The sequence below is a fragment of the Rhamphochromis longiceps genome, linkage group LG7 (genome assembly GCF_057381845.1).
Source record: "Rhamphochromis longiceps isolate RC_006_pf linkage group LG7, R_longiceps_female_GT1.1, whole genome shotgun sequence".
In the NCBI taxonomy this organism is placed as follows: domain Eukaryota; kingdom Metazoa; phylum Chordata; class Actinopteri; order Cichliformes; family Cichlidae; genus Rhamphochromis; species Rhamphochromis longiceps.
Window position 1 is genome coordinate 19,694,155 of NC_140563.1, and position 14,913 is coordinate 19,709,067.

The 14,913-nt window shown below is 42.3% G+C and overlaps 1 protein-coding gene across 2 annotated transcripts in view; it reads left to right on the plus strand.

Annotated features, from left to right (window-relative positions):
• Positions 1-14,599, plus strand: part of mon2 (MON2 homolog, regulator of endosome-to-Golgi trafficking) — a 33,456-nt gene extending 18,857 nt beyond the window's left edge. The window contains exons 16-35 of one of the 2 annotated variants that reach the window (XM_085412748.1): positions 738-842; positions 1,127-1,207; positions 1,320-1,393; positions 1,623-1,713; positions 1,861-1,962; positions 3,445-3,555; positions 5,258-5,433; positions 5,708-5,870; positions 6,457-6,750; positions 6,852-7,050; positions 7,222-7,865; positions 8,212-8,355; positions 9,330-9,347; positions 9,933-10,061; positions 11,320-11,510; positions 11,588-11,648; positions 11,741-11,864; positions 12,091-12,298; positions 13,395-13,477; positions 13,828-14,599. In XM_085412748.1, coding sequence (XP_085268874.1) covers positions 738-842; positions 1,127-1,207; positions 1,320-1,393; positions 1,623-1,713; positions 1,861-1,962; positions 3,445-3,555; positions 5,258-5,433; positions 5,708-5,870; positions 6,457-6,750; positions 6,852-7,050; positions 7,222-7,865; positions 8,212-8,355; positions 9,330-9,347; positions 9,933-10,061; positions 11,320-11,510; positions 11,588-11,648; positions 11,741-11,864; positions 12,091-12,298; positions 13,395-13,477; positions 13,828-13,991 — 3,162 coding nt within the window. In that variant the 3' untranslated portion in view covers positions 13,992-14,599. The remainder of the gene's footprint in view (positions 1-737; positions 843-1,126; positions 1,208-1,319; positions 1,394-1,622; positions 1,714-1,860; positions 1,963-3,444; positions 3,556-5,257; positions 5,434-5,707; positions 5,871-6,456; positions 6,751-6,851; positions 7,051-7,221; positions 7,866-8,211; positions 8,356-9,329; positions 9,348-9,932; positions 10,062-11,319; positions 11,511-11,587; positions 11,649-11,740; positions 11,865-12,090; positions 12,299-13,394; positions 13,478-13,827) is intronic. The other variant, XM_085412749.1, reaches the window with a different exon arrangement.
• Positions 14,600-14,913: the final 314 nt, after the last annotated feature.

Sequence of the window (14,913 nt, forward strand, 5' to 3'; positions counted from 1 at the left end):
TAAACAAATAGCAGCAGTTTGGTGAGTCCAAACGGCTCCAAACAATCAAGTTTAAAAAAATAAAGTTTCGTGCACTTTATGTTCAATATATGTATTTTATTGTGCCTGAAATGAATGAATAAATGAAATAAAATGAAATGAATACATCCAACACTGAACTATGAGTTAAGTAAAAGTAAATGGTTTTAATTTGTTGGTACTTGAAGGTTTCGGTAAATAAATATGTTCAGAATCTCTGTAAACAAAACAAAACAAAAAACCCCAGCTTCAAAACAGGTAATACTGCTTAACCATATTAAGCAGTATCGCCAGTATCAATGTGCATAGTAGAGTATATTCCGACAATATTGACTATGTGAAATAAGATGCTTTTCTTTGTCAGGGCCTCGTTCAGGTCGATAGTTCTTAATAGATGCTGGACATGGATGCTTGTGCGCTGAAATGTTTCTTGAGGGCAAAAAGATTTAAAAGTACCTGCACAGTGACCTCGATCCTGACCTGGAATAATCATGCAGAGTTTAAAGTTTTCCCTATAGTAATGTTAGCATATTGTTTTCATTTCCTTTGCTTTTACACTACGTTTCCACCACCTTCTTTTTGTTAACACACTTTTCATTGCCTGTGGTGAGACGGAATACTGTCATAAGTCATAATAACTTGTTCTATAGATGCGACTCACTTGGTAATATACAGTGTGCCTTAGAATTGACTGTAACGTTACTCTCTCCCTCTTTTAGCTGACTGCCAAAAACATCCAGTGTATGCGAACCCTGCTCAACCTGGCTCACTGCCACGGAGCCGTGCTGGGCACCTCCTGGCAGCTGGTACTGGCTACCCTCCAGGTACTACAACCACCTACAGCCACACGCTTGCTTACTTGCAACCACGCACATATGTACACACTCTCATGTAATTAGACGTCACATACAAATCCATTCCATGTATAAATGCACAAAACTGTTCTTGCACTGTCTGCATTGTGCTTTATGCACCTCTCAGAGAGAAAGTGGAATCATTCTTAGCACATTTACATAAAAATACATGTCTTTCAGCATGTTGGTGTACTTTTTCAAGACCTGATATGAACTTTTCTTCAACTCTCCTTCACCTTCTGTTTTTCTCCCAGCACTTAGTGTGGATCCTCGGGCTTAAGCCAGGCGTGGGTGGTGCCTTGAAGCCTGGTCGAGCAGTGGAGGGCCCCAGTACGGTCAGTGTTTTTTATAACCTTTGTATTGAACTTGTATTGCACATTATGTTTCCCAGCTCATTGTTGAAGGTGATGGGCTTACATGCTAATCGTGTGTCTCCAACCTAAACAGGTGCTGACCACAGCAGTGATGACAGACCTGCCTGTTATCTCCAACATCCTGTCCAGACTGTTCGAGAGCTCTCAGTAAGGATCAGTGTGCCTGAGCATATGTAGATACTTTACTTACTTACCTGATGATCTTAAAATGGATATGTACAATAACCATTTGTTAATAAATATGACTGGGAAGGAGCACAGTATTTTCTTAGAGAGATAGGCTAGTGTTGCCTGTTGTAAAATCAGAATTTTAAGTTATTAATGCTAAGCAGAATAGGCACATGTTATCTGAAATAAGTATTTTTCTGTCATCTAGGTACCTGGATGATGTGTCCCTGCATCACCTGATCAATGCTCTCTGTTCCCTCTCCCTGGAAGCGATGGAAATGGCTTATGGAAACAACAAGGTAAACGGTTTCTCTAGTTGACTGATGTTTAGGAAGAGATTTGAGTTTGATTCAAATCTTATAAGGAACTTGTGCTTCTGTGAAACATATCCAGTGTTTTATTTTGGGTTTTCTACACCTTCTGTTTTGTGTTATGTTTTTTTTCAGGAGCCGTCTCTGTTTGCAGTCGCCAAGCTGCTTGAAACCGGTTTGGTCAACATGGATCGCATAGAGATCCTGTGGAGACCACTGACAGGCCACTTATTGGAGGTAATGACTACTTAGAACAGAAGCCTACACGTACATTTCATGTTAAATGAGGTACAGTCTATTTTTCCTGTACCTCTTTGATCAAATATCGCATCGTTTTAGCTTAATAAATAAATGTACCTGTTAAATTGGTACTCAAGGTAAAGTCTTTGTCTTTGGAAATGTAGATTAATTATGTAGACATGAGTTCATGTAGTAGCTAAGACCAAAAAATGTCTTCATTTTTTTTTTTTGTTAAATAAACTATACAGAATTTAATCGCAGTGATTGGTGGTATTAGGTTTGTTTTTCCAGTACATATTTGTCTTAATACCACCAAATTTCCACTATACTGCTTACTGTTCTTTAGTGTTATATACCCAGAGTAAAACCTGTATGTTGTGGTAAATAATGCAGAACATAGGTCATATCAACCAGCAAGCTGACCTATCATTTCACAAGCAGTAATACAATATATGGACTGATATGAGCGATAAACTGCGTTTTTTTTTTTTTTTTTTTTTTTGTTTTTTTTTTGTCATTTCTTCAGCTGTCATCAGAAAATCCCTGCTATGTATCTGTAAACATCTGTGTTTTGAGGTTTTCGTCACATTTTCTCTATCTCCTTTTTCTTTTGCACACCCGTTTGTTTTGCAGAAGGTAAGCTCAGATCCTCTCCTCAGTAAACACTGACTTTCCCATCTCTCCTTCCCTCTCTGCCTCTTGGTTCCAATCTGGTTGTTTTTTTTTTTGGTTTTTTTGGTTGTTGCTTTTTTTTGCTCCCTCTCGATCAGACATAAACATGCTGGAGCTGAGAGGTCGCTGTGCCACAGTGTGTCCACAATGTGTTTGTGCTGTTATCAGTGTTTGATCCTACATTATTTTGCAAAGCTTTTTCAGTGTGAATTCCTGATTTGTCTCAAAGTAGAATCCAAAGCTGCAAACTGGCAAAAACGTGCTTAGATAAAATGCTGAATATCTTTCTTTGCGACTTTGTCTACTATTCATACAGATAACGATAATAATGAAAAATGTGCGGCGTTAAGTAGATACTTAAAGCCACACAGTATACAAAAGGGTGCACATGGATCATCTGGGTTTTGAAGCAGTAAATCTCGAGAATCGAGAAGTCTGATGCCATAAAAGTAGAAGATTTGTTTGACAAAGATAAACAAGGATGACTGATTTGGAACACAGAAAACACGGAAATGTTTTCTCTCAGATTCTTCAGGTTTTGTACCACATAGTGTACTTTTCTTTGCTCAGCCTGGTCTCTCCATGTGTATCTATGCTTTCATGATTACACTGTCTAGCACAGCATAATCTGTTGCCACAGGGGGATCCCAGTCTCTATCACACAGTCTGTGGTTTATTTCACCGACTTGTTTCACACCCACCCACTGTGAAAACTGCTGGGAAACGCTGTTCTGAACCGCCTGTGCATCAGATCTGTCATTGCGCCTGTTTGTGTCTGCATTTGTCCGTAAATGCTGTGTCCTGCAGGTCTGCCAGCATCCAAACTCCAGAATGAGAGAATGGGGAGCCGAGGCACTGACAGCACTTATTAAAGCTGGACTTGCCTACAAACACGATCCTCCACTGGCCCAAAATCAGGTAGGCAACGACACGATGGGTTATTTAGAAGAAGAAAAAACAAAGACGAAAGCAAACATGCACTTATCAGACATAAGATTACAACCATTGATAGGAAGTGAATAATGCTGATTATCTTTTCAGCGTGGCACCTGTTAGTGGGTGGGATGTATCAAGGAGCAAATGAACATTTTGTCCTGAAAGTTGACGCATTAGAAGAAGGAAAAATGGGCAAGCGTGAGAATGTGAGTGAGTTTCAAAAGGGTCAACCTCTGGTGGCTAGATGACTGGGTCAGACCATCTGCAAAAATGGAGCTCCTGTGGGCTGTTCCTAGTCTGTTGTGGTCAGTATCTATCAAAAGTGTTCCAATGAAGGAAATGTTGTGAACCAGCACCAGGGTCTCAGGCGGCCAAGACTCACTGAGTGAAGGCTGGCCCGTTAGGTCAGAGTTAATGCTGGTTCTGGTAGAAAGGTGCCAGAATACACAGAGCATCACAGTTTGTTGTTTCTGGGGTTGCATAGCTGCAGACCAGTCTGGGTGCCCATGCTGACCCCATCCACCACTGAAAGCACCAACAATGGACACATGAGCATCGGCACTGGCCCATGGAGCAGTGGAAGAAGGTGGCCCGGTCTGATGAATCCTGTTTTCTTTTACACCACGTGGATGGCTGGGCGTGTGAGCGTCGCCTACCTGGGGAACTCCTGGCACCATGGAAGAAGGCAAGCCTGCGGAGGCAGTGCGATGCTTTGGGCAATGTTCTGTTGAGAAACCTTTGGTCCTGCCATCCATGTGGATGTTACTTTGACACCTACCAAAGAATCTTGCAGACCACACACATCCTTTCATAGGAAACAGTATTCCCTGATAGCTGTAGCCTCTTTCAGGAGGATAATGTGCCCTGCCACAAAGTAAAAAAGGTTCAGGAATGGTTTGAAAAGAACATGTTTCAGGTGTTTACTTGACCTCCAAATTCTGTCGATCTCAGTCAAATCGAGCATTTGTTGGATGTCCTAGACAAACAAGTCCAATCAGGACTTAAAGGATATGTTGCTGACATCTTGGTGCCAGATACCAAAGCACACCTTTGAGACCAACACAATATTTGGGCAGATGGTCATAATGTTATGGCTGATCGGCATACTGCACAATGTGTATGAATAACACAATACTTGCCTGTATATGATGCTGATGTTCATCCTGTAAGCCACGACAGAAAGATAGAAAAGTCACTTTATCTTGTCATTAATAAACACAAACTGTGACCTTAACCTTGGTGAGACTGATAACAAGCCTTATCTAAAACAGGGTGTGTGGAGGTTATATGAATAATAAAAATGACAGCCAATGAAACAATATTTTTAAAGCATTTCCTTGCATGTGGACAAGCTTTTTACTACTTCATGTTGTCATTGCCAAACAAATTACTAAGCATAGTGACTCATCATCAAACCACTGCGTTTGAAAATTCAGTAAGCCTTAATCCTTTCATTTTCAAACATGCAGAGTTAAAAAGTTTAATGCCAATTAGGAAAAAATGTCCAAACACATTTTTCTTTAAACAGTTTGTACTTCACCTGTTTACCCTTCCAATATGAATGTTATACCGTAGCTTTAATAAAGGCGCCACATTCTACTCTTTTAAAATTTAAAATACAAATTTATGAATAGAAAACTTGACAGGTAAGTTGATCACCGTCTCCCTTTTCTTGATCCCTAAGCGGCTGCAGCTTCTATTGCTGAACCCCCTGAAGGAGTTGTCCAACGTGCTGCACGCAGACATCCGGCAGAAACAGCTCGAGTGTGTCCTGCAGATCCTGCAGAGTCAGGGCGACAGCCTGGGGCCTGGTTGGCCCCTCGTTTTGGGTGTTATAGGAGCCATTCGCAATGATCAAGGGTAAGAGTGTAATAGAGGGGGCGATTTTTGTCTCCACCAAAGAGGTGGGTGGGTGTCTGTCTGTATGTATATTTAAAAAAAAATCTATGCAAAGAAATAATACTATTACTATTATGCAATGCTATTCCCGGAAAAGTAAATGATGCCCAGAGAGTGAGCTGCCTGTGTGAAAAGAAATCATTAAAAAAGAATTTTAAAGTGATTTTATGTCCACAGTTACACTGCACATAGTTAATGAAACTAATGCATGCCGCATGTCTTGTTCCTTCATCAGTGAGTCATTGATCCGAACCGCCTTCCAGTGCCTGCAGTTGGTGGTGACAGACTTCCTTCCCACCATGCCTTGCACGTGCCTCCAGATTGTAGTGGATGTAGCTGGCAGCTTTGGCCTTCAGAACCAGGAGCTCAACATCAGCCTCACGTCCATCGGCTTACTGGTACGATGACAGATGTGTACAGCTGTGGTAGTTATTATAAAGGATTATCAGTCAGACTTTTTTTCCATGCTTTGCTGTCAGATGGTACCTGTAATTAAACAATCAAGTAAGTTATTTGAGAGTCAACTAGCAGAGTAATGTGATGTAACTGGTGAATTAGCAAGTGCGATTGTAACTGTGAAGGAGAAGCAGGACGACTCTTGCTTGCGAAGGAGTGACAGGTGGCCCACGGCTTTACTTTTCAAACACTAGTTTTCAAATAGAAACCCGGTGTTTTTAATATATGATCAAACAATTGCAGTTCCCCACCTTTTTATTTATTTATTTTTTTTGTCGTATTATTTTCTTCTAACTCAACAGTCTTCTAATAACATTAGATAGACACTTTATGCAGGATTCAGGACATACAAAACCTGTTATTGATCTGTGGTTTGCCAGATTATTTCTCTTGGAGTGTGCCAGTTCCTGTGAGGTTACTTTATGGTAATATGGATAGCAAAACTATCAGAAGCATCTTACTGCTTTCTCTCCCTAATTTATACCCCCACTTCGTTTTTGGTTTTTTTCTTCTTCTTCTTACCCACAGTGGAACATTTCAGACTACTTCTTCCAAAGGGGAGAAGCCATCACGCAGGAGCTAGAGAGGGAGGAGGAAGCGCTGCAGAAACAGGCCCAGGAGAAAGGAGAGACCCTCAACAGGCCGTTCCACCCCGCCCCTCCCTTTGACTGCCTGTGGCTGTGTCTGTATGCCAAGCTTGGGGAGCTGTGCGTGGACCCGCGGCCTGCTGTGCGTAAGAGCGCCGGCCAGACGTTGTTCTCCACTATTGCTGCCCACGGAACCCTGCTCCAGCAGCCAACGTGGCACATTGTGGTGTGGAAGGTACAATCCCTGAAACGTCTCCATATAAGATGGAAAAAGAAAAACACGAAAAAATGTAAAATTTGACAGTACGTGATTGTTTTGTCACTCGTCGCCTCCAGGTCCTGTTCCAGCTGCTCGACTGTGTAAGAACGTCCTCCACCACAGCAGACAAGGAGAAGATCGAGTCAGGCGGTGGGAACATCCTTATCCATCACTCGCGCGACACAGCCGAGAAACAGTGGGCGGAGACGTGGGTGCTGACGCTAGCGGGCGTGGCGCGCATTTTCAACACAAGGCGGTATCTCCTTCAGCAGCTAGGTGAGCCCGCACGTGATGCTCTGTGACATTCAGCAGATTGCAGTTGGTGCATTTCTGCTTCAACACCTGTCAATATGTTCTGAGCCATTAATGCAGGACATCTTTGAAAATGGTGTCAAATATCAGAGCGCTAATGTTTCCACGCCGCCATCTTCTGCTGTGTATCTGCAGGTGATTTTTTTGAGGCCTGGGAGGTGCTGTTGAACCATATTCAGTCAGCTGCCCTCAGCAAAAACAATGAGGTCTCCCTGGCTGCCCTGAAGAGCTTTCAGGAAATCCTTCAGATCGTTACACCTGTTAAAGACTCGGACAAAGCAGGCGACGCACTTGCTGCAATGGGCGTCCCTCCAGTGCTCATTGACCCGCTGTCAGCATCCGGTCCTGGAAGACCCCTGGTGCGTTCAGATTCACTACTGGAACGGTTGACACGGTACAACGGAGCTGAGCTGCAGGCGCCCCCGCCAGGGGAGGAGTCGGCCTTGGAGGACTCGGCACTGTGGTGGTCTGCATGGAACACGTGGTATCGAATGGGAACGGACAGCACGAGACCACCTACTGGCCCAACAGAGAAGCTCTCTTTTATCCCCAGTCAGCCCTTCCTCACAGCATTAATCCAGATTTTTCCAGCACTCTACCAGCACATCAAAGCCAACTTCAGTATGGAGGATCTAAAAAAGCTAGGGGTCATCCTTCATGGGGCTGTTTCCGTGCCTATCAGCAGCGATGCCTCACCCTTCATCCTCCCCTCATACACTGAGGCAGTGCTCACCAACCTGCAGGAAGCCGTGCTCACCGCTCTGGATGTTTTGCAGAAGGTGGGAGAAGGATTATTGCCACCGGTGAAGCTTTTAGCAGTTTGATGTGAGGTGGTTTGTGCTACAGTGTAGCATCAAGATAAGAGCGGGGTCATGTGTGTAATCATCATCTGTTCAAATCCAGCAGGAGGTCCCATGTTGCATCTCGTTCTTTCCTTATTAATTACTCTAGCTTTTTCAGCATGCTTACCAAACATAGGCCCTTTCAGTTTAAAGTTAATTCCTCCCAGTTCGTTTCTATTCAGCCCAGGAAAGAAAAGAAAGTGTCAGTCTGCTAAATTGTGCAATATGCAGTCCTGTGGTGGAAGTCAGCAGTGTTTGTTCCTCCCTTCCCTCCCTGCTGCAGGCCATCTGTGTGGGCACGGAGAACCTGCAGGTCATGTACCCGGCCATCTTCGAGCAGCTGCTCCTTTTTGTGGAGTTCTCCTGCAAGCCGCCTCAGTACGGCAGGATGGAAACCAAACACGTGGCCAATGCCAAATACAACCAGGTAGGAAATGAAAAACGGACACCTAAATATTTGGTTTTCATTGCAGTTTATTTGCTTTTACAGTTTGTTTCATTAAGACTGTTGGATGACGCACATTGTTATTCACCCACCTCTCTTCAGCCATTCTCAATAAGATCATATCTGTTCTTTGATGCTCGTGAAGTCCCCCTTCCACTCCCTCTGCCGTCTTGTCCTTATGAAGCTTCTGTCACGGCTCTTCGTGAGATTGACAGATTGTTCTCGACCCCCATTAGAAGCCCCGAACCATTCCTTCCTCAAATTCCTTCCCTCATGATTCATCTTGCTGGGCGGTTGCCAGAGAAATGCTTCAGTCCAGCACAGTTCATAGTCATTTAAAAAAGGAAAAAACTAAGTGTTTCCAAGGCACCCAGTAATTTTGAGCAAGACTATTGAAGTCACAAAAACGGAGTATTTTTAAACGAGTCTGACGTCAGAGTCGTCTTAATCCTTGCTGTTCTGGAAACCTGGAAGTTCTGGAAACACGTAGCTCAAGCAGATGTTATTCCTGCACAGAAATCCTGAAAGGTGTCTCGATCAAATACTGAACGACTGATGGAGTCGGTCTAAATCCTGACTCTGCCTGTTTTAAATCTTGGCCGTGTGTCCGTCCTGCATTGGAGGTACAGTAAACTGGACATTTGTGTTGATCTGAGTCTGTTTAAATTGTTTAAGTTAGATGGTCAAACAAAATTCTCACCCAGCCAAACACCATTATGGGTGGTCTTTTTATTGCCTTCTTGGCTTTTATTCAGTCCTGATGTCAGATTGCGTCAAATGTCCTCAGTGCTGCTGGGAGGTTGTTTTGTTTTCCCCTCTTTTCCCTCGGCCCAGATTTTGGGATCTCGTTTAGCTGAGAGACGCACTTTAGATTTGATACAACTATAAAACATCGGTTTAATTTCAATCTTGTCTCATTCTGTTTCTTCGAACTACTCACTGGATAACCATTTTAGATCCAGCTGTTTGCGCCGGTGAGTGTCATCATCTCCCTCACCCCCACTCCCCCTCTCTGTAATTGTACTAAGCTGTGCTGAATGGTGATGATCTACCCTCTGCGGTAGATGAGATATCACTCCGCATGGTAGGCTCTCGCGTCTCATCTGCGTCTCTCACTCACTCCATGCTCCCCTCTTTCTCTGCCTGTCACTAACTGGTGGTTTTGCCTCTGTGTGCACAGCCCCACCTCCCTCTGTGGAGTTCATTTTCAGTTGATTTTGTGACTTTTGATGGTTTTATTTTGTTTTTGTTTTTTTTGTTCATATGCATACTTGTGGCTCTGTTTTCTATTTCCTAAAGACACACTTTGTAGAATAAAATCTTTAGTTTGGCTGTAACGTTTCAGTTGTGGTACTGTAAACCTAACAAAGCTTGAAGCCGACTAATAGCGACTGCAGTTTAAAAATAAAATGGCGTGTTACTTGCGTACTTATGCAAAGTGTGTCTTTTTTTTTTTCTTTTTTTTTAAACAAATGCTTTCACTGTCGCCAAAAGGTGAGCATAATGCCCATTCCTGTTTTGTTTGGTTTTCTTTTGTTAAATCTTCTTTACCCCTACAGGCAGAATGGGTTGCCTTAAACTATGTGCCCTTTGCTGAGCGCTCCTTGGAGGTGGTGGTGGACCTGTACCATAAAACAGCCTGCCACAAAGCTGTCATCAATGAAAAAGTTCTGCAGAATATCATTAAGGTATTTATCCCTGGGTGGTGTACTCGCTGTTGGTGATGGTGAGAAAGAGAAAATGTTTGATGTGTTTTATCACTGTTCCTGTTTAGTGCAGCGAAATTTACTGTTGAGCTGCTTTCTGCTGACCACCCAGTTATGTTTGAACCCTGCATATTCATCCAGTGTGGAAGATCACGAGAATGCTTCTTTCATTTTAACCTCCTAAGACCCGAACTCTTTCATGGCATGCATTTTAAATTTCTCTTTGCTATTTGGGCTGATTGGGACCCGATGAATGTAAAAACAAAGAACTACCAGATTTTTATTTTTTAAAAAAAATTTTTTTAACCTGATTTTTGTTTCTGAGAAGAATTAGATCCACACATGAGGACATTCACTTTAAATTTCAATAGAACAGTTGCAGTATAATGATTTGTTTAGCTACGTAAAGCACTGCTGTGTGAATATTCCTTAAGGCTGCTGCAATTGTTGCTTTTAAAAGAATAATGAATAAACTGGCTGTTTGCGTCTGAAACAACTTTCTTTATTAGACCTACAGACCTGCTCAACCTTTTTAGGATTTTAAACTGGCAAACATTTAAAAAAAAGTTTGGTGTGAAAATTTGGAAAATTCAGTTTACAAAAATGGGTGGAGGAACATAACTTTAGTAGTATGCGATACGCCGCTTCAGTTTTGAAATCGTTTAATTCTGAGAGACCTCCAGCCTCTGGGCAGATTTTACTTGATTGCCCTTTGACCTCACTGTATTGATCGTAATATTGGGTTCATACTGTACATCAGCGGGCAGATGCAAAGTGTTCCCAGTATTTTCAAAACTTTTTTCCAAATTCAGTCCATCAAACACTAAAGGATACTGTCAGTGTAAGCGATCCAAAATCTGCCACTCTTCCTTTTCCCCCTACTTCTGACACCTGTGTTTAACTGCTCTTTTCTTCTCAGTGAATTTTTAGAAACCCAAAACTGAAATGAGTCAGTTTATCAGAGAGATGCTCAAGAAGCAAGGCACTGGTATTTGTGAAATGTCATTGTAGGGAGCGCCAAGCTGCTCTTGGAAATAAGATGACTTTGTTAAAATGTCGGTGGCTGACTTTCTCACGAGGTTGATGAGGCGTCTTTACATTCTCCACTTATATTAACTCTGTCTTTTGTCTAAAAGGAAGAGGGGTGAAAGTTTTTCGTGCACCGCTGTCGAGATTAATTTTAAGTGTTCCTTTGTGTTTCAATCTCATGAGCTTTTTTGTTTTGTTTTTTGCCTTCAAGACTTTAAGAATGCCCTTGAGTCTGAAGTACGCCTGTCCGTCAGAGAGCACCTGGAAGCTCGCTGTGTCGTCTCTGCTCAAGGTGCTGTCCATTGGACTACCAGTGGCACGGCAGCATGCCTCATCCGGGAAGTTTGACACTATGTGGCCAGAGTTGGCCAATGCCTTTGAAGACTTTCTTTTCACCAAAAGGTAGAGATTCCCCCCACCCCCATGCTTATTGTGCAGCTTTCAGAGGTTCTAAGCAGAAAACTGTTGTTCTGTTACAGTACTCCTCCAGATAACCTGTCTATCCAGGAATTTCAGAAGAATGAAGCCATCGATGTAGAGGTACGTGCTTGTTTCTAGACTCTGATAATATATCCCCAAATAGTTTGCAAGTTTTTCCCAAGTTTGCATCATCGTTTCCCTCTTCATTTTAGGTGGTCCAGCTGATCAGCACAGAAATCTTACCATTTGCCAATTTCATCCCCAAAGACTTTGTTGGCCAGATTATGGCCATGCTGAATAAAGGATCCATTCACTCACAGTCTCCCTCATTCACAGGTAATATGGGACTCTGGCAGCTAAGTTGCTTTGGCTTTAGCAGTTGTGTATTCCTGAAACTAGCGCAACAGCATGCTGGCCAAGTGTTGGAATCTTAATTTAGGTGCTTGGTTTGTTGCCAGAGTCTTTCTTGCGGCTTATCAGTAACAACTGTGCATGTGTTGAGCCGTACAGCCAAACCCTGTCAGTCCCTCTCACTGTCAATCGAAAATAATTCTTCCAACAGAGGCAGAGATAGATGTGCGGATGAGAGAGGAGTTTTCCAAAGTGTGTTTTGAGACACTGCTGCAGTTTTCCTTCAGCAACAAGGTTTCCACCCCGCAGGAGGGTTACATCTCTCGTATGGCGCTCTCCGTGCTCCTCAAGAGGTCCCAGGATGTTCTCCGACGATACGTAGAGGACGAGAGGTTGAGTGGACGCTGCCCATTACCAAGGTACCCAGCCACCATGGGTATCTATTTGTGTGTGCTTTTTTTTTAGCGCGTGTTGTTTTACACATTTTCCAAGAGGCCATTAATTCTGATGACTGTAATGCTACACTTTAACCACTGGGAGATTTAGCAAATGCAAAATCAAGACCAGCTCTGGCTTCATTTATCTCTTATTTCTCTTTTTAAACAATGTAAAACCGCCATACTTCTACCACATTTCTCCAAGACTCAGTGGAAGTTAAAGATGCCCATGGATAAACTGCACCACAAGCAGAGAAAATAAAGGGAGAGGGGGGAGAAGTAAAATATATTCTTATGTCTTCTGTATAAATACAAAGTTGGTTAAATAAAAGGGCCTGAAATAAAACAGTACATGCAGAGCTTAACAAATCTATTAGAGCATCTATCAAAACAGCAAAACAAATATCTCAGAAATCTGTCCTGAATTCATTTTTTTCAATTTTGAGCCGGCACACTGGACAACTTTGAAAAGTCAGAAATTAATCAAGCGTAACATTCAGCCACTAAGTAAATAACTGTAATATGACATCTTAATCAAAAATAATGATGTACTTTACCATTTTTTTCTGCTTTTGCTGTAAAACTGAAGTTTGAAGATTCATGGAGAACAACAATAATTATATTTTAACATTAAAAATATTTTTGTTTTAAGAGTTCCTGGTTCTTTCTTACCAGGTTTAAGCAGTGTAGCCATTCTCCTCTCACCCTTTGCATTTTCACCCAGAGAACTGTCGCTCATTGGATGTTTTCTCTTTTCAGACTGTTCTCTGTAAACTCTACAAGTGGTTTCATGAGAAAGTCCCAGCAGATCAGCACCTTCTGTAATACTCAGACCAGCCCGTTTAGCACCAACAATCACAGTTCTGCAGCTCTATATACGTGTGAACAGTATTAACAGAGAAAAAATATATAAAATGTACAAATATACAAACCAGTGTAAAAAGTAGATATGTAATAAATAGTGTTATGTATATACATGATTGTTATTGGCTCTCCCCCTCGCTGTTTGCCTCTTCCACTTTTCTCCTACTGCCGTGCCTTTGTAGCTAAGCAAGGCCTTTGTTGTTTTTCATTTTAGGCAACAAGTGACAGAGATTATCTTTGTCTTGAAAGCTATCAGCACTTTGATGGACTCCCTGAAAAAAACACAGCCAGAGAATGGTGAGTATCAAACTATAAAAATGGATAAATAAGTCTTGGAAAGATAATAAAGGAGACATTTTCTGCCCATTCTTTGTATCATTGCTTGTGTTTCTGGCAAGGTCAGTTAGAAAAAAAACTAAACAATTTCCTATAACTGCAGAAGATTGAAGGTAAGACATGGTGAAATAGTGTTTTTGAAGTGCCCTTCCGCATATTTGCATTGCATCGCCCTTTGCTCGATAAAATTCCTACAGGCACAGGGAAACAGTTTTGTTCTGAATAAATTGCTTTGATTGTTTTCTATTCACAACTCATATTCCCTTCCTTCTTCCCTCCTTTTCTGATATTCTCTCATTTACTTCCTGCAGTGGATGGCAACACGTGGGCTCAGGTGATCGCCCTGTACCCCACACTGGTCGAGTGCATTACGTGCTCATCGTCTGAGGTGAGCTCAGCCCTGAAGGAGGCCCTGGGGCCCTTTAAAGACTTTATGCAGCCACCCGTCTCCAAAGTCCAGAACGGAGAGTCCTGACCAGGCTCGCTCGCAACCCGGCATTTTTTTTAGTTTTTTTTGGTCTTCTTTCTAAATGAAGAAATCCCGAAGGTGTCTTCTCGACTTGACTCATGCACTTCACAAGTGCACGGATGTGAACTCTGCGGTGACATGAAGCAACCCACGGTGAATAGCGATATCGAGGCTGCCTCAGACTATACCATTGACCCCGACCTTCATGCACATTTTCATATGCTTTTCGTGTGAGCTGATAACGGGCCAACCCCCCCGCTTTCACACTCATATAGACTGGCTGCACTTGCCTGTTAACTACAGAGAATTAAAAAAAACAATGGCAGTGTTGCCTCTGGGTTTAGTTTTTGTTCTCCTGAAGAGACTGCATCAGTGTACAGTGTGTGGTGAAAGTGTTGATGATGTTATAAAGAGAAAAATGCAAAAAAACAACAAAAAACTGGGGCTTTACTGATCTTAAAAAGAAATGAACATTTAATCTTTTGCAACATTTTCAACAGTGAGGATTTTATGCAAGAAAACAAATCTTACTGTAACATTCCATGTCATCTTTAACCAGCCATCGGAGAAGGGATGTATGTGTCTGTGTAAAATAAATGGGACAATTCTACAAACAGCTCTTGAGTGTGCTCGATTAAAGTGCATGTAATGAAAATGCAGCTTCCTAGAAGCCCAGATATACCACTTTGTACACAATTATATTTCTGAGTCATCCTGGTTTGAGACCTTTGGCCTGTAGGTGGATGGTGTTGATGTCTAAAGGCCTTCTGTGTTGTCTTGTAGCCTTCTATCAAAGACTGTATATAAAACAAGACAGCCACTGTAATTTGGAAAGTCAGATTTGGAACTTTTTTGAAATGAGACACCGCAGGTGAGACGTGGATCTGACTGAAACCAGTGATGCTGCGCGCTTATGAGGTGGTGACCT